The sequence below is a fragment of the Amaranthus tricolor genome, chromosome 13, assembly GCF_026212465.1.
Source record: "Amaranthus tricolor cultivar Red isolate AtriRed21 chromosome 13, ASM2621246v1, whole genome shotgun sequence".
Lineage (NCBI taxonomy): Eukaryota > Viridiplantae > Streptophyta > Magnoliopsida > Caryophyllales > Amaranthaceae > Amaranthus > Amaranthus tricolor.
The window spans coordinates 10,236,464-10,258,454 of NC_080059.1; the positions used below are offsets into that span (position 1 = coordinate 10,236,464).

The 21,991-nt window shown below is 34.8% G+C and overlaps 1 protein-coding gene across 3 annotated transcripts in view; it reads right to left on the reverse strand.

The window, feature by feature from the left end:
* Positions 1-756: 756 nt before the first annotated feature.
* LOC130797753 (ubiquitin carboxyl-terminal hydrolase 26) overlaps positions 757-21,991 on the reverse strand; it is a 35,965-nt gene continuing 14,730 nt past the window's right edge. For all 3 annotated transcript variants that reach the window (XM_057660492.1, XM_057660494.1, XM_057660493.1), the window contains exons 7-15: positions 17,040-17,221; positions 16,488-16,772; positions 16,199-16,406; positions 15,747-15,818; positions 15,364-15,576; positions 11,677-11,940; positions 9,761-9,902; positions 4,798-4,984; positions 757-2,259 (exon numbers count right to left, since the gene is read on the reverse strand). In XM_057660492.1, the coding sequence (XP_057516475.1) occupies positions 4,890-4,984; positions 9,761-9,902; positions 11,677-11,940; positions 15,364-15,576; positions 15,747-15,818; positions 16,199-16,406; positions 16,488-16,772; positions 17,040-17,221 (1,461 nt within the window). In that variant the 3' untranslated portion in view covers positions 757-2,259; positions 4,798-4,889. The remainder of the gene's footprint in view (positions 2,260-4,797; positions 4,985-9,760; positions 9,903-11,676; positions 11,941-15,363; positions 15,577-15,746; positions 15,819-16,198; positions 16,407-16,487; positions 16,773-17,039; positions 17,222-21,991) is intronic.

A 21,991-nucleotide genomic window follows, 5' to 3' on the forward strand; every position in this document is an offset into this window, starting at 1 on the left:
ATACAATAATGCAATTCTTAATAGGATCGTTAATTATGCATAAACTAAAATTAAAAAAAATAGTATTAATAAATTTATATTGAGTTGAATCAAATATGATACCCATGACTATGTTTTAACTTATTTAAAGTAAAAATAAAATACAAATTAAGAACGATTGATTAATAATGTTTAAAAAAAATGAGGCATTTGTGTTGGAATAGCCAACTTTTTTAATTGATGATTGGAAAAAGGTTTTATAAAACTCATGATCCATTGGATCAATTGAAGTCCAAAGTGAAAATTTGAAAAACATAAGAGAAAAAATAAAAAAAAAATTAATAAAATAAATTAAGTTTTAAACTTATTTTAAAAGTAAGCGTGAAATTTTCAAATCTAAGGTTTGGGGCTGTTCGCAGATACTAACTGCAAACAGGTCAAAAAAGACAATAGTTGTTCGCACTTACTAACTGCAAACAGTTATTTGATCTGTTCGCAATTAGTAACTACGAACAGCATGCTGCACAAAAACAGGTCAAAATAGTTGTTCGCAGTTAGTAAGTGCAAACAGCTATTTTGTCTTTTTTGACCTGTTCGCAGTTAGTAACTGCGAACAGTCCCAAACCTCAGGTTTAGGAATTTCACGCTTACTTTTGAAATAAGTTTAAAACTTAATTTATTTTGTTAATTTTTTTATTTTTTCTCTTATGTTTTTCAAATTTTCGTCCAAAGTCTTAGAAAATGATTCCTTAAAATAATCTGACTAAAAACAGCTCAATTCAAAATTGATCAGACCAACCGCATAATTGATGTATTTTCATAGAAAGTGGATGAAAGGCATAAAAGAAGAGGAAGTGAGCTTATGTATTCCCTTTAGACCGGCTCTTGCAACTTTGAGCTTAGCCAAGTCGAAAATTTTTGCATGTTCGATAAACCACCAAGCCTCATAATGTTTTTATTGAGTCCAATGCGCAATCTTACTCTTTAATTCAGTTGTTAGTTTATTGAACTTGTCGTCCATCAAAACCATTCAAAAACTCCTTATGTTACTTGTCTAATGCAATGCGAACTTGTCCTCTTGGATTCAATCTAGTACTTTTCTATCACTACCCAATAGTATAGTAGTAGAACTTGGAAAAAACTTGATTTAACTCTAACAAGTAATGACACTAGAGAGGTTAGTCAAGGGGGAGGTAGGTTTAGGCAATGAGGAGAAAGATCTTACATATGGAAGACTTCTCGTTCAAGAAGGATTCTTGTTAGAAATGAGAAGGAATCGGTGATGCAGTCTAATAGTTGGATTGCTCATTCCACTAATTAAATGACATTGAGAGGTTTGAATGGTTTGAAGCTTGTGACGGAGGTATTGTAAGCTTTGCCTAATGATAAGAGCATCCATAATAGTAATTTTTTCAGGTTACGGTCCAAGACTTTGCTCTTTTTGTCCACAATTTTAACCTTTCACAAATGGCATGCATAATCTTTTAATGTAGGGACATAGACAATATGAATATTAAAAATTAATAAACAAGAACAATTAAATATTATACAGTAAAAAGAACAATTAAGACTGCTCGTTTTGATGATCGAGATCATCAGTGTGAAATAGAGAGCGATAGTTTGCTGATTGAAAAAGAGTATTGATAACCTAAAATCCACTGAAACTGCTAATTTGTAATGGCTTCTTGTATTGATCTTCTCAAAAACTTTAGTCTATTAGCCGCTTTGATCCTCTAAGAAAGCATCATTTCAACTAAAAAAATTCACTATTTTCGAGTCAGATAATGTTTTTTCATAGGGATAGGGGAAGTACTGCTGTATCACAAGACTGTCCATGTCAGCTGTTCCTAAGGAAGGGCCACGTAGATTCGATTCCAGGACGTTGCTGGAAAAGATATACTTGTACCCACTGAGACAAATCTCAATTCTGGTACATAAATAAGTGATGGAGAAAAGCTTTGTAAAAGTACACATCCAGCTGAATAAAGGACTCTTCATTAACCAAAACAAGAGTGACGAGTTAGTTGATAGGTACAGCTACAAATTTACAATTCCATTCAACAATGAACGGATTAGCCAACACGATACAACGAAATCCACACTGATAACTGCAAACCCCGATCAAAGGGGATTCTTTCACACCAAAATTGATCCCCTCGCATCTCTTCTCAATAATACAATACATCATGCATATTCACCTCATTTTCGTCAAAATGTGGAGGAAATCCCCCAAAAATCCAATTAGAGACAGCCACTAGATTACCAAAAATGTAAGGCACCCTGCACCACCAAGCAACGCAGAAGGGGAGGAAAAGGCCAAATATTAGCAATGCCTAAAAAGAAGGGGGGGGGGGGGGGGGGGGGGGGGGGAGAACGGGACAATGTGCATCAAATTGAGCTAGGATATAGGAAAAAATAAACTAAACATTTGTTATCAATAGGACCAAAAACAATACAGTATACGAGCTTCACAAAATACAGCTTCGTCTAGATATAAGATTAAATTTCCGCTCATAATGATGATTCCTCCACATTAAAAAGGTCCATTGCATACTTGCATCTTTTTCATTGCTATATTTGTAAATCTAATGTTTCTTCTAAAGAAAAATAATCATTAAAAATACTATTACTTTGTATTGTCATGATGACAAATTTGGGAAGTCCAGAAATATTGGAGTATGAAGATAAGGCACCACCATGAATTTAAAGTCATATCACAATGAAGATACCTTTTGGTGAATCAATGATCCAATAAACTACACACTAATGAGAAAGGAGACTTGTATTCAAAAGAGTGTTTTCTAAGCAGTTCTCTAACAAAAAACAATTGCTAAAAAAAATTTCTAAGAGAATATGATCATATAATTTACAGTACATATTTAATTAAAGGGATATTTAGACTTCTCCAAGGCTTTTTTGATGTTACAAGATTATTATAGTGTGTTCAATACTTTTTGATAATAGCACCTATGATAAGAAAAGAATTTTTTGTTGTAAATAATTCAAAAGGCTTTAGTGATGATATTAGAGTAAAATGCATTACGTTCTTACATATATAACGTATAATAGGTAAAGAATGCCACCTTTAAACTAATGTCATTACAGACTTCCTAGTTCCTACTACCTTCCAGGAAACAAAATGTAATAAAGGAAGTATTAAATTGAGGAGTCCACGATAATAAGTTGAACACTTGCGCCAAAACGGTTTGACTTGCTTCGGGATTGCAAAATTTTTACACCTTTTCCTATGCATTGTTAGCATTTTGGGACAGAGTTCTTACTCATCACTTCTTAAAATTAAAAAACAAATCTTTGCACAGATTTTGTGTTGGAAAAAATTATAGGAAAGTAGAATATTATATTTTATATTTCATATTATTGTGATTAAGTTTCCTTATTCCTTAGAGTTTAATATTTCGTAATATTTTGTTTCCATATTAGACGGTCAAATCGTGTATAAATAGAGGTGTTGCTTTCATTGATAATTTAATACAAACCAAGTATTCAAAACCCAAATCAGTCTTATTTTCGCATTATGATTTTCTACAAAAGTAACTCGCATGTGATCCCACATCAAAGAATTAACTAACATATAAGCTTGACGGGCTATTCCTCCTATTACCGATTGGTTTTAGAATGGAGCCTTATCGGGCTTGTGTCCAGTCAACTCTCTTCTAGTGCGGATTTTGTTACGTACAAGCCCAACGAAAAATTTTTCATGGCATCAAAGCCAACAATTTTCAATCAATTTGAAACAAAAAATCTCAGTCTTCCATAAAAAAACATGTGGGTGCGAAAAGAATGATGTTCCTGCCCCATTAAAAAAACTGGGCTCACATGTGAGGGAGGTGTTAAAAAAAACTCATATGTGATCACACATTGAAAAATTAGAGCAAGGTTGACTAGCATACAAACTTAATGGGTTACTCCTATTTTTAATTGGTTTTAGGATGGAACCTCATCGAGCTAGTATGCAATCAACTCTCGTCTTGCGCGAGTCTTGTTGTGTACAAGATCAATGATAAATTATCATTCTGTGTAACAGTTATCAAGCAACTAAACAACAATGCCAAAAAGGTATGCATGATATTTATCCACAAAACTCTTGCCCAAAAAAAATTTCCCAAATACAACCACAAGAGGAAGACAAAACACATCCATTTTTGAAAAATCCCCACATCCTCGGATGATAATTTTGAAAGTTGGATACTCAACTATTAGTAACATCATATGAGAACGTCGCTTGCTTGAAATCCTTGTACTCTTAGAGGACAAGTTCCCCTAATGTGCAATCAAGGGTCAACCGAAAATATTTCCCTTGTTAATACAAGGGTAATGTAGTGTAATCCTAACTTTTAAACGTTGCCAAGTGGTTACTTACGTGGGAGCCTATGCGAGTGTCAATTAATTGCATTGGGTAATAAAACATTGTTTGTGGAGGTGTAATAACAAGTAAAAACATGTCATGACACCAATACCAAGTGATTCTTGCCTAGACAAAAAGTAGGGTGATCGAATAAATGTGACCTTACCTTGCGATAACAAAGAGGTCATTATCGATTAACAATGATTGCAAACATCATCTGAACTTCAAAAAATTAAGAATCGCAAATGATTTATGAGCCATTTTACTATTGTTCTAATTAAAATCCAAGTACTATAAACTTTTGGCTTCATTGAGGATATACTAAGGATCTAGTAACTAATAACTAAATAAGGTACTAAAGTCTTAAGACCAACACAAACAAAATCGAAATTTCGACAATTTAACAATTGAATCAAAATAAAATGCACTTAGTCAAGCAAAAGATTCCTCACCTTGAAAACGTCAAAGCAACACATGCTCCTAGTACCATGAATGAGCAAAACATGGATTTAGAGGCTAAATGACAAAAGTAAAAATCCATCTTTTAGTCCACTTGCGACGCAGAGTTTGATGCTAATAGTGTTCCACGAAACCCTTCTTCAGCTTGTCGTGCCTCAGACTTTTGCTCCGAAAGTTCATCTGATATTCAAAAAGATTATATGATCACAAAAGCATTGTAGTACACAATCACAAAGAAATAAATGCATTCAAACAAATAGATTTTACTTGACAGTGTATGTGCAGTGCAAAAATGTCATTAGTTTCTTGTACCAAAAATTAAAAGGGCAAAAAATCATAAAATGAATATAAGAGCTTGGTTGATTAATGTAGTATCTAAAACCAAAGCATACCGTTATATATACATACATAAACCAAGTTTATATGAGAACTATGAGAAACATAATCTTTTAAAAGTAACACTTTTTTGACAAAAAGTAACAATTTTTAATGTAAAAAGCATCACTTTTTTGTTAATTTGTCCAAAAAATTGAATTTAAAATATTGTCCGCACAACAACACTTTGCCAAAAAGCAACCCCTTTTGTGTAAAAAACAACTCTTTTTTGACATGTTCTTTAGTTTTTTTATTTCAGTTTTGATGGAAAAAAATTGTTTGGAAAGTGATCACTTTTTTGTCAAAAGTAACACGTTTTTTTGTAAAAAGTAATTTTTTACAGATTTTTTCTTTTTTTTTTCTGAATAATTTTTCTTAAAAGTTATATATATATATATATATATATATATATATATATATATATATATATATATATATATATATATATATATATATATATATAGGGTCAAATTCCAGTGACAACCAAGCTTATATGAGAACCGTGAAAACCAATCTTTTCGATAAAAATGTGTTACATTTTCACAGAAAAGGTGTTACTTTTAAACAAAAAAATGTTACTTCTATTTTTTAAAAAAATCTGGTACTTTTTAGCAAAAAAGTGTTACTTTCAAAAAAAAATATACAAAGTAACACATTTTTTTCGAAAAGTAACACCTTTTTATGTTAAAAGTAACACCTTATTGTGAGTTTTTTTCTTAATATCATCTTTGTTTTCAAAAAAAGTAACACTTTTTTGTAAGGTAGATTGGTTCTCTTATAAGGATGGTTCTCACTTGAACTTCTTCCTATATATATATATATATATGAGACATGTATGATGGAGCATCAACTAACATACAGACACCCATTGGGATTACAGAGTCTTTCCCAGTTAGAGTAGGCCTACATCAGGAATTGGCATTAAGCCCTTTCCTTTTTGCAGTCATCATAGATGGGCTCTCCAAGTCTATCTGGGAAATTGTGCCATTCTGCCATGGATTCACTAACGATGTAGTGTTGGTCGCAGAAACTAGCGAAGAGACTAATCCTAAATTAGTAGAATGGAGGGCGGTTTTAAAAAGCAAAGGGTTGCGTATAAGTCGTACAAAAATAGATTTGCAATGAAGAAGATGATGGGTCAGATGTGACAATTGGAGAAGATGTAGTGGCTAGTACGACTACGTTCAAGTATCTAGGGTCCATTATCCAAAGTGATAGGAAGATAGATGGAGATGTTAAACATCGTTTACAAGCGGGTTGGCTTAAGTGGCGAGCAGCTACCAGAGTAATAGGTGATAGGATGTCCCAATTAGACTAAAAGGTAAATTCTACAAAGTTGCCATTAGGCCAGCTTTGTTGTATGGGTCAGATTGTTGGCCCATCAAGAAGATTCATGAACAAAAGATGGATGTAGCAGAGATAAAAATGTTGAGGTGGATGTGTGGTAACACCATAATGGATAGAATCAAGAACCGGGAGTTTAGAGAGAAACTAGGCGTTGTACCATTATCTGCAAAAATGCGTGAAAATAGATTAAGATGGTTGTGACATGTGCTTCGAAAGACAGTTGACTTTCCCGTTAGACTGATAGAAAGCATCATAGTGGAGGGTAAGAGAAGTCAAGGAAGACCTAAGAAAATGTGAGTTGAGCAAATAAAGAACAACCTGAGTGAGTTGCGCTTCTCCGTGGACCAGACTAGAGACAGGATTTATTGGAGACGTCAGATTCATATTTTAGTAACATATTTTTTGCCTAAAAGTAACATATTTTTTGTAAAAAAGAAACTCTTTTATGTCCGGCAAATTGGTTCTCATGGTTCTCATATAAGGATCGTTTCCATTGGAACTTCTTCCTACATATATATATGTGTATATATATATATATATATATATATATATATATATATATATATATATATATATATATATATATATATATATATATGCATGGTCTCGGTTGCATAACTAGCTTTGGGTCATTCCCCACAACCATTACATTGCTTGTCAGTGCGACCAAGGTGGTCAAGAGGTGGCTTGTAATGCCAGTGCGGTGGTGGTCTCTATGGTTGGGTTGTTGCTAGGTTTCTTTTCCCATGGTTTCTGGGTTCGCTCAGGCGAGTTGCCCATGTGACACGGTGAATCAATATGTGGCACCTTTGCTACTAGGGTTTCCATACCTTCGTGAGGGAATTTGCTTTGTAATGTAACTTGCTTAATCTAACCAAGGGATTTAGTTTTTTGGGCCCACATGTGTGCTTATTGTATATCTTGCATCTAGGCCCCTTTTATCCTTGTTATGTTGTACTAGATTTTAGTTGGCCATTCTTTATCATCATTTGTAACTAGGATAGCTAGTACGTTAGTTTTAATCTATGAGGCGAGATTGTAAGCCCGAGCTCTGGCTAGATTTGGAAGGATTATAGGTCTCTTGTCCCTCCCGGGTGGTTCCCCATGTACTATATTGTTCTATTGGGTTATCAATATAACTTTAAATCTCCAAAAAAGAAAAATAATATGCTAATATGCCAAATATTGAAGTAAAACAAATTTATTGCTTTAAAGTAGTCAAATGGATTTGCACATGATAGCCAAAAACAACCCACATTTCCCATGAGAGTGGTTCTGCCATTTGTGGCAACTATTGAATCCTGACCCTGTTGTAAAAACAATCTAGACTCACATATCTATAGCTTCATCCCCTTAATTGTACAGCATAGCAGCTTTGCCTCCAAATAACATTCACGTGGAATGAGCCGCAACTACTTAACCACCAAGAAAATGTTTCCATACACCAAACTACCAAAGCGACAAGCCAGCCCCCTCCTCACACACCAACTAAAAATATCACCCCTCTTCTCCTCACCTACCCCAGAACACAAAAAGCCTCATAAGCCTCTCCGATGTTTGAGCTATGCTGATTGAAACCTCAAAAAGGGAACTTAATGAATAATTACTACTACAACTACCAAAAATGCTTCTGAACTCAGAAGAGTAGATACTCTAAGAGATAATTTATCTTATAGTAGATCATTGCAGAACATCACAAGCATAATTGCTTTATTGAAGCAGCTAGGATTGTGTCGGTTGAAGTTTCATGATGATTCAAAAGTTCATACACATCTTTTTGAATACCATCTTTATATGAGGCAGAAGAACAACAATTAGTTAAGAGTGTCCATGACTAAGACAAGTGAAATAATCAAATCTTTGTAAAACACTTCTCCAAAAAGTTTGCTTAGATCCATATACAAGATGAAGGACAAGGAAAATTTCCAGAATTGCAGCCGGCCTTGTGAAGCAATACCAAAAGGATGGTCACTTGAGCTACATGGTGATGAGCCTAGAGAAAACATAAACTGGTAGGAAATAGGATTATTATTCCTATATCAACCTTGTCTCCTATTCTTTTCCCTATATATAAGAAAAAACATTGCCAAGTGCAGTATTGTTTGGTTCACCACGATGTTTACTTCTATACTATTAAAGAATATACGTGTATATTTGTGCGATATGTTTAGTGCAAAATTGTTATAGATGGTTGTATTAAATTTATCTATGTGGGTTAGTGGATATTAGCTGAGTTACTGATTAGAATTGAACTCTAGTGAAGTTCACAATCACAGTGGCCTCATGAGTACATTCTATGTTACTCTGATACTTTGTCGTATCGTGACGACACGACATGGACACAGAATCTTAATCAGCCGAACCATGTGTGCTCCGACATGGCAGTCATTCCTTTGTCACCATAAACGTAGGAAAGTTTGCTGAGTGAAAAGAAAATACAATCCAACAAGATGTAGAGTTAAGCTAAAGAAGGTCATGAATAGGGAGGAAGACCAAATGAAAATGAACAAGAAATGTTATCTTCCTAGACTAAGTAAAAATTGTGTGACAAATTATACAGCTGTCTAATTTTTATAGTAAACACTACTATAACACTTCACAGCTATTAGCCTATTACTTAAACGTGATTTCCCCTCCACTTGTTTTTGGAATGAACTTTGAAGTTGCTTTGCAAGTTGAAAATATTCTGACTTTCGAACTTACTATTACTATCTATTTTTTTAAAATTTTCAAACTGATATTTTTCTAAAAAAATTTCAAATATACCCTTCTTTCATTCTCTGAAAGGGAAATTTTCAGATAAACCAAAAGAATTGAGGAAAGAACAACAAAAATTCTAACCCTTTTATATTTTGATGTTCAAAATATTATAATATTTTGAATAGCCATGTCCATGTGGGAGTCGAAATTTCGAACGTTGTCCCGAATCCAATATTTTTGAACTTTCCCCACTAATTCTCAAACACGCGTTGGACACTGATAGGTAACATAGAGTAAACTCATTCAAACAGCTTACAAAAAAGAGCTAGACAAGTTGCTTAAATACAGAAAAAAAACGTTAGTGTTGAATCGCTCCCTCTTAGACCAATAGTAAATTAGGATCAAGTTGTCTAAGAAAGCAAAAGGTCAAGAAATCACCAATTTGTAATCGTCATGCATTTGAGCGAATGTAAACAAAAAATAACTCACGTAATATCCAAATTTATACTATACTGAGAGAGAAAATATTATTACCAGCTATATCACGGTACTCGTGGATTTCTGAATCAGTCACCCATAGCAATTCCCCAGGGAATATATTGAAATCTGCCAGAGTATCAGACTCCCCATCGATCACCTTGGATCCTTTGTGGAGTATCTGGTTTTCTTTGACCACCTACAGAATGTAAAGATTTTCTGTCAAAGACAATACACAGGAAAAAAGACGGCCAACGAGAAAAAACTGTCACAAACAAAGCTACATCTTAGTCTTCTTTCAGTGCTTTGAAAACTCGCTTAATTGACAAAGACGCCTGACAAATGAGTTGTTTCTCTTTAAGCATTTTATTCTCCAAGAAAAACTAAACCCAGATCAACATGGAAACAGTTGAATTAACACACTTATGCCTTTAGTCTTTTTGGAAAAAGCACAAGTTGGTTACCATGGATTAACACTAAGTCCTTTCATTTTTACGGTCATTATGGAGGAAATCTCTAAATCCATCTAAGAGACTGTACCATGGTACATGCTTTTCGCTGAAGACATTGTTTTGGCCGTATAAACTAAGGAGGAGGCTAAAAGTAAATTGGAAGAGTGGGGGAAACCTTGGAGAGTAAGGGGTTGCGCATTAGCCGTACGAAGACAGAATACATGCGATGCGACTTCAATGGGACAGAATCGATAGGAGAGCCAGAGGTGACCATAGGGGGAGAAGTTGTTGCATGTACGTCCAAGTTCAAATATTTGGGATCGGTGATTTAGAGGAATGGGGAGATTGATGGAGACGTTTCTAATCGTATACAGGCGGAATGGCTTAAGGGGCAAGCAGCAACCGGGGTGCTTTGTGATAAAAAATTCCCTAGTAGACTAAAGGGTAAATTTTATTGCGTTGCAATTAGGTCGGCTTTGTTGTACGGGACAGAATGTTAGCTTGTAAAGAAGGTTTTCGAACAGAGGATGGAAGTAACAGAAATGCTTATGCTGAGGTGGATGTGTGGTAAAATCATGATGGATAGGATAAGAAATCGAGAGTTCAGGGAGAAGTTCGGGGTTGCACATCTCTGCAAAGATGCGGGAAAACAGGTTGAGATTATTTAGGCATGTGCAGATAAAGACCCCATGACGTCCCAGTAAGAAGGGTCGAATGCATCATAGTGGAGAGCAAGAGAAGCCGAGGAAGACCTAGGAGAACGTGGGAGGAGCAGATTAAAAGTGACCTGCACGAACTTCACCTCTCTAAGGACCTGACCAGGGATAGGTTCGGTTGGCGGCGCCTTATCCACGTCTTAGATTACAAGACATGTCCCTCTTAACCACCTTTTGTTACTGTTCTTTGCTTCTAATTATCGCTCTTTACCACCTCTCTTACCATTATCGTATTTTTAGTTATTTATGCGTATTCTATTTGTTGTGTATATTTAGTTAGTTGATTACTATTCATGGTTAAAGTGGGTGTAAGTTGCAAGCTTTCGGATAGTTGCAGGTTCCTCTCTCTTTGAAGACCCTTCTTGAGCCGAGGGACTCTTTGATCACACTCTCCTATATGGGTATGAGCTGCCGTCTCTCTCCCCTCCCCAGACCCTGACCATAGATATTTATGAGCGGGATACACTAGGTATGCTGATGATGACAAGCTGGTTACCAGGCCAAATAACCAAACACAAGAGAAGAGAAATTAAAGGTGGTCACATTAAATTTAAAGGTTTTCTTTAACACTAAAAGAAATCAATTATCCTTGATCTGACACACATGAAAGATTCTGTTGGACCTCTAAACAAAAAACACTAATAAAATGGACTGAACAATTTTCTTTTAGAGCTATATTAAAACCCAAAACAACAAGATTATAGTTAAGTATGTTCTTTTATAACGTCAATACTATTTGGACTTGACACAAGTGGACAACACACCATTAATTTGAACCAAAAGGACTAGATGAGATGTAAAATACCCCAAAAGATTCCCAGATCATCATCTTCAACTGGTATATTGTCGTCGATCCTGAAACTTTTAAATTCTTGGAATTTCCAAAGGATGTCTTTTTGGAACGCTTGGAGGTCCGACGATCAGCTTCGAAATTGCTCCCGGAAGCTTCAAGAATTGATTTAGGAGGTTCCTTCCCGCGTACAAAGCAAACACAAATGTCCTCATTAGTATAAGTAAGCCTTCGCATCAACTCACAGCTTTCTCTTTCTCCAATGCATTCTTCGCATATCTAGCAATGTGATCGCAATAGATAGTTAGAAGCAGTCAGAAACAAGTAGCAGTTGCTAATATTATTAATCATTCACTAATTAAATGTGTCTAATGTCAAGAATTTCACTATATTATTCATCCCCCATAGAGATAGAGATTGTTAGTTTTCTTTTTGATAGATAAACAAAGATAATATTTGCAATCCAAAACACTCCCTATTTAAAATATTATGCTTAGTTTCTAAATGAAATGTCCCAAACCAAGTTATTTCAAAAAAAAATTTACTAGTATTCTCTTACTTTTTCACTCGAAACTCCTTGCCACTTCCTCATACTTTTTCTCTCTATCCACCCTCTTCTCCGATTATATCCCAGCACTTGCTCTTAAAAAGTTAGAACATTTTTGCATAAAGTTATAATGAGCCTTGCTTTAGCGGTAGAGTACTTTTGAGTTAGCATCATGCATCAACCAAGTTTCAAATCTCAAGCTGAGCATTTTTAGTTAATATGACTACTTGCCCCCACCCAACCATCAATTTCAAACTCCGCAAAGCATAATGGACATCATAGGAAGAATAAACCAGCAAAGTTCCGTAAAAGTGTTGTTTACCACGGTTTGTAGCCTTTGTGGCACGAATTGACAATTCGAAAATGAGCTATGCTATCATTTCGAGTTATTAGTTTAAAATTTTTAGATTATTGTAGCTTAAAATATTTATTTAATAACCTTTTTTTATTTGCATATAAACTAGCAGGTCCTGAACATGTTTATAGTGTAAAATCAATGTGACTTGGGCCAAGAGATGTAGCTACAAGGTCCATTGTAATCTGAATTCGGCCCTCTTACTAATAACAAAGACCAAATACATTATATACATTACCTCAACGTCATTAAGTGTCTCTCACCTATGATGGAGTTTAGAGGATCGGATGTACGCAACCTTAACCTTGTTATTGATAACACTAATAAAGAGGTTGTTTCCAATTAACCTTTAGTAGCAAACATCATGTAAAACTTCACATAAACAAGAAGTGCACATGATTTAATAAGTCATTTTAATTTACTCCATTATAATCCAAAACCAAAGAACCATAAATCTTTGGCCCCATTGAGATAGGGGACAAACACAAAGACTAGATAAATATTACAAAATTAAATAAGTTCAAGGTCAAAATAATAAAAAAATTAACTTAAGGTCTGTGGTTCAAATTTTATATTGTAGTAATTTTCTCAAACTATTAATTTAACAAAACTTTTGTCAACCAAGATACTCACGTAACTCTAATCTGTATCTTCAACACCTCCCAACTTACTAAGTCTCAAAATATATTTTTTTTCCATTTAAAAACCAAAACTTAGAGTTTTAGTTTGTTTTATATAACTATTTTGCTTGTGTATTGGTCATCATACTATATTTTTTTGCTAGTGAATTTGTCATTTAACTATTAAGTTTTTTCACTAGGGTATACCATGGAAAAACGGTCGCGGATGCATTTGCGGAAACGATCACAATGTTGCAAAAAACGGTTATAATGAAGTAAAAACATGAATCCAGGCTGATGCGTTGTGATTTTGAAAAATAGAGCACATAAGTTTTGAACTTATAATTGCATTTTCGATGTTCAACAACTATCATTGTGCAATAATACGCCCTATGTTACTCGAACCCTCCATTTTCGTCGGCTCACCGGTGTCCGATACGGCCGGTGTGGATACTGGAGTCGGATACGTGCCCGGTACACTGGATTACACATGGGTATGGAACGGTTTCACGTTGTCTTTCGCAATTGAAGCTTAAATTAACAAACCCATTCAACAATTGTTTTGCTTTTGTATTAGAAGTGAAGAATTGGTCTTTTTCTTCTGTTTTAGAGATGGAGAAGAAAAGGGCTGAAGCAAAGAAAAAGAAAGGCGTTGAAGCAGCTTAGAAAACTGTCTTCTTCCTTATCTAATTAAACCTAGTAGAAAAAAATAAAGAGAAAGAAAAAGGAAATGAAAGAAGGAAGTACTGAAATCTGGTGAAAATGAAAAGTCATATGTTAGTAGCTTCTTAGAGAAGCTAGTTTTACTTTCAAGTTTTTTACTTTTACTTTTTTATTTTTTTTACTTATTCTTTGCTTTTACTATTTTACAGTTTTACTTTTTTACTTTTTTTACTTATTCTTTCCTTTTACTGTTTTACTTTTAATTGTTTTTACTTTTTTACTTTTATATACTTTTTAATTGTTAGATTAACATTTTTAAATTGGAGAAAGTAGTACTAGTAGTCTAGTACAGTAGTATACTACTACTACTAATAATAATAATAATAATCTCTATTCCTTTTTGTTTCTCTAACACTAATAATTGTAAAAAAATAATAATAACATTATTATTAATATGTTCACAATCTTAATAATAATAATAATAATAATAATAATAATAATAATGATAATAATAATAATAATAATAATAATAATAATAATAATAATGAGTATTTACATTTTAGGCAATTTTAAGTATATTTATGCTTTATGAAATTTTTTTTAAAATTATTTTGTCATATCCCCGTACTCGTATCCAATATTAGAACAGTGTCCACGTATCCTAAAATTCTAAAATTGTAGTACCGGATCCCAGGATCCACACCCGGATCCGATACTCGTACCTGAGTCCAAGTAACATAGAATATGCCATAGCTATTATACTTGCACTATATGAGGCATAGTGTATAACTAATTAACTCATCAATAATTAGTTATTTATTTTGTTTATCAACTAAAACTATGAGTAACTACAACTTAAGTGATCGTAATAATTAATAACGGGTATTAATGAAATTTTAATGGGAAAACAAATAACGTTGTGACAGTACAATATCGTTATAACGGTGTAATAACGGGCATTAGAAGTTACATAACGGTCGACACCGCATTTTGACCGTGAAAATACATGCTCCAAGATTTAACGTTGCGACAACTCTTAAAACGATTACATAACGGGTAACGTATCGGTAGAGTTTTTGTTTCATGGTATATACTTAATTCGATATAATTTGTGTTGGTCGGATAGGTGATCACCCTCCCATCAAGTACCACGCACATGTTCTCCTTCCCATCACGAAACTATCTACCAAATAATGCAGTAAAAACAACACATGCAACTTATATGCATCACATCACATAACAAACACATGCTATCCTCCCCAATCCACACCTAGTGTATCTAGCAAGACAGGAATGCACTAATCTGCTCGAAATTTTGTATAATTTCCAAGACCATCTTCAACCTTCTAAATTCCTCCCACGAAAATCAGAGGACGAAAATTAAGAGACCCCATCCCACTATCCCAGATTATCAGTCATAGCATGTACAACAATGCCCACTACAAAGAAGACACTAGAAAAAATTTTCATCAATCAGTATCGGCATTTCAAATACTTGAAAGAGAATCAGGAAATACCTCAGGAAAAGTCTTAATCACAGGCCCCCTAGCCTCTAGCTCATTATTTTGATCATCATTCAGATTTTCCTCTGTGATTGAAATCTCCTGGCAAGATCCCTCAGCCGAGTTCTTGAATTCAATCTCAGCCCAAATGCCCCCATCTTCTTTACCACCCCATTCTTCACAAAAGTGTTTCCAGTCTTCCTCACTTACCATCATCAAGCCATCAGTCTGAAATCGAAAGACAACTCAGAAAAACCACCTACGTATGAGCAAACTTGAGCAAAAGAACTCTTTTAAGCAAAGGCATATATGGCCCATCAACATGTAAATTGTACCTCTACATGCAAAAATACTACACAATGTGAAATTTAAGAGAGAAGATTCTTTTCAGCACTCACAGTTGAGATCTTCTGCGTTATCACCCCACGTTTGCAAGTCAACTCCAAAGGTCTCTCCAGCAGTCGAGAATGCTGAATACAAAATAGAAGGGGCAGCATTCAGACAATGTAGACATTAGTTACAGACAGAAATAACAAGAGTCCGGCATCTTCCACACTAATGATTCAAGCAATTGCACATCAAGCATTTCCACAAATTGTCTGGTCAGATTTTCAGAGAGATTGTGCCAGAGAGTTTTATGGATTTTCTGTATTCATGTACCAATGGTCCAATTAACTCTGATGTCTGACATAATTAGCATCACTTGTTCTCCATCCACCTATGCCTAAGTTCCAAATATTGAATTTAGCACATCTTTCACAATAATTGAGCTATCTTCTCACAAAAATGAATCTCTGTGGCATATAACCAACAAGAAGCATTCTGTGGAATACACAAGAGTGATACTCACTGATTGACATATAAGCGAAGTGATAACACCATCCAAGCGCTCAGGCTCGACAGTAGATGACATATTCTTGCCACTTGTATTAATATAACTTCTCCATGTTGACAACCAAGAAGAAGGCAACAAGTAGTACTTGCAATCAGAAGAAAGTGGAACACCCTTTCCAAGAGCCAATTTCTCATGGTTCTGACGCTGTTTCAACTTGACTGCTCTGAAAAACGAAGAACAAGTCAATCATCTATTAACATTCAAAAAAAGATATGATAACAATAAAAATTTATGACCAAATCACCTCAGAGAGTCCTCCCAAGAAGCCACTTCAGTGAGCTCCAATCGACAAGTTGTACATGACTCCGCGTCTGATGAAAAAATTGAACACCCCAACTGATCATTTGGTTTCACCAAGTTTGAGTTTTCATACAGAAAATTCCAGAGAATCTCAGGAACCAATACTCTCTTAGCACCAGTAGCTTGCTCGGGCATGAGTTTCCCGTGAGGACATCGTATTGAAGAAGTAGGTCCTGCATCAGCTTCGGAGGGGTTATCACTAGCTTTTCTCCGCAACCACTGATGTAACCTACGAGAAAATTCCCACTATATTTTCAGCAATCCAGAATCCAGAGGAAACAAATAGAAGCAGAAGCTTCAAAAGACGAAAAAAAGGTATGCAAAACTCTGACGGTCATATAAGAACTCTTCTAATCTCCATATGCCATTGGACAGAAGAATTTTATCACATGCAGGTCAAACATAGAAAATAGAAACTTTCACCATCTTGTCATCCTAAAACTCTTCAGCCAAAAAACTGCAATATGAAATAGAATTCATGCAAACAGTAAATTACCATGCTTTAGAAATGTAGTAAAGTTTACTCTCTCCACAGTTCCCAGCAAGAGCGGACTCCGCAATTGCTTTCATGTTTGCCCTTCTATCTCTATAACTAGCAGCACTAACAATTGCACGTGCAGAATCAATTAAGCAATCGAGGCAGTAGTCATCTTTGCCCAGACAAGGACCTCCATTGTACTGTCAATATCATATGTATAATTTGAAAGAATAAGAAACAAAAAAAAAAGTCATAGTAAACAAATTTTCAATATTTATTATTCGACAAAAAGAGTTGCCACAGTGTAACAAGCACTGTAAACCAAATATTCCCAACTTGTGACAACATAAACCACAGGTTCAATGCTCGGCAGTAATAATGACCACATATGACACATGAGGCGACTAGTTCCCATTAGACTACAAGTTTTATACTAACTCCTATTCAAGACATGTGTTCCATTTGACTTTTGACACTATTGATAATCACTCTTTAGTTGTATTGTATTCTTAATCTATAAGCAATAATATAGTCAAGTAAGAGTTTGCTTGATTCGTCTCAATACAAAAATTATTAATATAACCTTATTATAATATTTAATTATGTACAATCAAAAATATTGATGATACAAATAGTGCGTTGGCAAAAGTGTCAAGCCACATTTAGGCTGAATAAGAGGGAGTATAATTTTAATCCATTGTGATTATCACATCTAGCACATGCCAAAGACAAGGAGGTGCACTTCAACAAACATGTAAACAAGATCAAATGACACAACACAACAACAAGAAAGGGATGTGATACTCAACGTGTTTGGGTCAAGTACATTTACACAAATTTCCCAAAAGAAAAAAAAGCAAAGACAATTTAGAAGACCATGAGTCAATATAATAAAGCTATGACAACAGATACATTGCTGAAAGAGCAGCACTAAAGGATGAATAACAATAATCAGGTCCGAATAAAGTATAAAGAAGTTTATTGCAAAACCATGGCAATCAAGTAGAAGGGGCGGCTATGAATTACAAATGCCTGAGTTTTCATCTCCAATAGTCAAAGTCATAAAATATAAATCAATTTTAAAAGTACGCACAAACACCTTAGAAGTTAACTAGGGAGGTGTTAAGTAAGGGTTTGGTACAAAATTTTTGGAATAAGGGGTGAATTAAGAATGATATAGGAGTGGTGTCTAATTCCTAATATCATACGTTCAAATCAATTTTGAATGATCTTAAAGCCATGCAAGATGTTTGGTATAAATTTTGGAAACTAAGAGACATAATATATTGATTTTTTTACATTAAAGAATAAACAGATACTTGAATATTTGTTCATGTTGTGGTACTTGAAGAGTAAATTTTCTTTTTATCTACAGTAATAGAAAGATGTTGACCAACACCTCAAGAGAAGGATGGTTAATGAATTGTATTATATTATAAATAGTATATTTCCCTTAACTTTTCTCCACAATACCGAAAAGCTATCAGTAAAAAGAGTAAGGGCATACTTGCAGGAATGGAGGCAGAAGTAGTTTTATCACTCCTTACTCCATCTCCCTCATACAATTGAATGATATATGTTTCGGTGATGAAACGAGGAAGTGGGATACACTTGAAATACCTGGAGACAAGTAGAAGAGTAGAATTGTCTGCCATTTTATGTAGTTTCATGACATATTTATAGCAATTTCTTATAAATAAGGACTCTAAATGTGGTTACTTGATCATGGGATGATCATGGACATAATGTTTGTAGATGTGGGAATAATGGGGAGGATGGGTGAGTGGTAGATTATGGTGAGTAATGGGTAGTTATTTTAAGAAGTTATTGGACCGAGTTGGCTGGTTAGGGTTTGACTAAATAAATTACGGGTTTATTTATTTGACCCCATAACATTAGCCCCACGCATGAAGAGTGATAGATGAGGGAATTTAATGTAGCGAGGGTATCAGTCTTTATGCGGAAAAAATTATACCTGTGATGCAGATCAAATAAATATTCGGAAGAAACCATGCAATAAGGTCCGAATAAGGTAAACTTCGAATTCTTGCCTCGATGGGCCCATGATGGTGGAAGCCCCATGAATTATAAATGTTTGGCCTTTGGGCCACTTTTGATGATTCGACTTTTAAAGCCTGATATGATGATTCGGCATTTGAGCCTGATATGATGATTCGACATTTGAGCTTGATATGATGATATGGCCTGGCAGTCAAACACCTGTGACTTAGATAAGGAATCATATTAGATGAATCCTTCGAAAGCATTGATGAATATTCGGATCAGACATAAGTCTGCATTTATGGAATATTTGGATCGGACGTAGGTCCGCATTGCCCAGCCGTCAACCACCCGGGACTTAGATAAGGAATCATACTAGGTGAATCCTTCGAAAACATTGATGAATATACTGATCGGACATAGGTCCGCTGAATAAGTGATCGAGTTATCAAGCTAGGAGATACTCGCTAGAATATTTTGATGATCGGACGTAGGTCTGCATTGCCCAGCCGTCAATCACCCGGGACTTAGATAAGGAATCATACTAGGTGAATCCTTCGAAAACATTGATGAATATATTGATCGGACATAGGTCCGCTTAATAAGTGATCGAGTTATCAAGCTAGGTGATACTCGCTATGAATACATTGACAAATAACGCCCAAAATCACTCGTTTTGGGGCTTAACAAGAGTCCGAGTTACCAAGCTAGGTGACACTCGCAAGGATTTCACTTTCAAACTAGGTGAAAGTTTGATAATTAAGATAAATACTTTGAATATATCGCCCAAAATCAATCATTTTGGGACTTCAATAATAATATGACTTTCAAACTAGGTGAAAGCTTAGATGATTCCATAATATGACGAATAATGCCCACATGTTGGGACTTTAATAATAATATGACTTCCGACTAGTTGAAAGCTCAGATGATTCCATAATGTGACAAATAACGCCCACGTGTTGGAACTTCAATAATAATATGACTTTTAAACTAGGTGAAAGCTCAGATGACTTTATACACTCATCATTGAAAACCACATATAAGTAAGACCCAATATATTAAGAATAATAATGGTGAAGTATTAAATTTCCACGCATAAATAATAAATAATTCTTTTAATATGTGTCAATATCATACTTGATCACTTTCCACATCGACCCATGAATACAACAAATACGGAACACCCGATATACGTTGATGAATAAAAGTAAGAATAACCATATGATCATCATTAGATTAATACAATATATTCTTCACTTGGCAATACTAGTCAAAGATTTGCATCCTTTATGTAGCATTTCATTAGATGGCTATGGTGATGATTTTGCTTTATGTATCAAGTTACCTGAGATTGTTCTCTCACGGGCGGATGGTTCGAACCACTGTCAGATCATACCCGGATCTAGCCATTACAATCAATATAAGTAGTTTTTCGGGGATCTGATTAAGATAGTTTGAACCACTGTCAGATCGTACCCGAATCCAACTAATACATTGAATTGGGCAATATTTGGAGTAATTTTTTCGACGGAAAGCATTTGGTTGCAGCTAGTTTGAAAATGTTCTTCGGATCATTTAATCCTCTAGATAGTGCATTAAATCGAACTTCAACATTGGGACTAAATTTTTTTAGTCATTTGAAGTTGGTTTTGAAATGTTCTACGGATTTAATAACCTATTAGAAGGTGAATCAAACCGAACTTGGGTCCGACTTTATGATAATACATCATGACAATTACTCAACTGGATCTTTGATGATTCGGTCATAGCATAACTCAGCTACTCTCAATACTCAGACAATTTTGCGAAATTATTGGAGGCCCTTGGGGGGTCCGAGTTTTTAATATTTCGGACAAATTGATGATACTGCAAAAGACAAAACTTGTATAATAACCTTAGACCAGAGAATCCCGCTATTCGATGGTACAGAATGACTCATCGCATCCGAATCGCTTATGATATATAGCTTATTAATTAGACGGTCACATAGTTGGAGTTGACAAAAAATGGTGAAATTAAAGAGCTGGAGATAATATATCACATAATTAGACGGTCACACACGAGTGGGAACCTTCTTTTCCTCATAGCAAAATGATCTTCAAATCAAATCTTCATCATTAACAAATAATTTCCGAATCCCCAAAAATAATGGGTGCCGAGAAAAATTCAGAAAATATTCACATACGGCACAGTAAAGATAAGATGATGGTCCTTTAGACCGAAACCACTTAGTTTAAGCTAGTTTGGAAACGTTCTATGGGTCATCTAATCCTTTAGAATGTGCATCAAACCGAACTTCAACATTAGGACTGAAATTTTTAGTCGATTGAAGTTGGTTTGAAAACGTTCTACGGATCTAATAACCCTTTAGAAGGTGCATCAAACTGAACTCAACATTGAAACGGTATACATTGATGAATAAGAGCAATAAGATCCAACTTTATATCCTTGAATAATGACAAACACTTGAAATGATTTGGCCCAAATATTCTCGATCAAGTTTTTCTCACAAAAGTGAAGAGTTAATAGTATCTAAAAACAGAGAAAAAAAATGTTTTCTTTTTTTGCTTGTTACATTCCTCATCATAAAATAAAAATCGTGCGGAAAAACGGTTATTAAAGCAGGACCGGACCGGGTTTCTGGAAGACCGGACCGGGTCCGTATGTTGAGAGTTTCCAGAAAGCAGAAATCGCAGGACCCGACCGGGTTTAGGCAAGACCGGACCGGGTCCGTAAGCTGAAAGGAAATCTGATGATTTGGTTTGTTGAGTGGTGATAGCCGAATGAATTTGGTGATATACAAAATATAATCATGATTGGAAAGTACATGTTAATGGGAATTAATTACTGATAGGAATTAATAATTGCATCCAATTCTCAGTATAAAAGAAGTTGGATTAAGCTTCTTCTCCATTGGATTGTTAACTCAATTGATTGAGTTGAATATGAATCCTGATCTTGCAGTG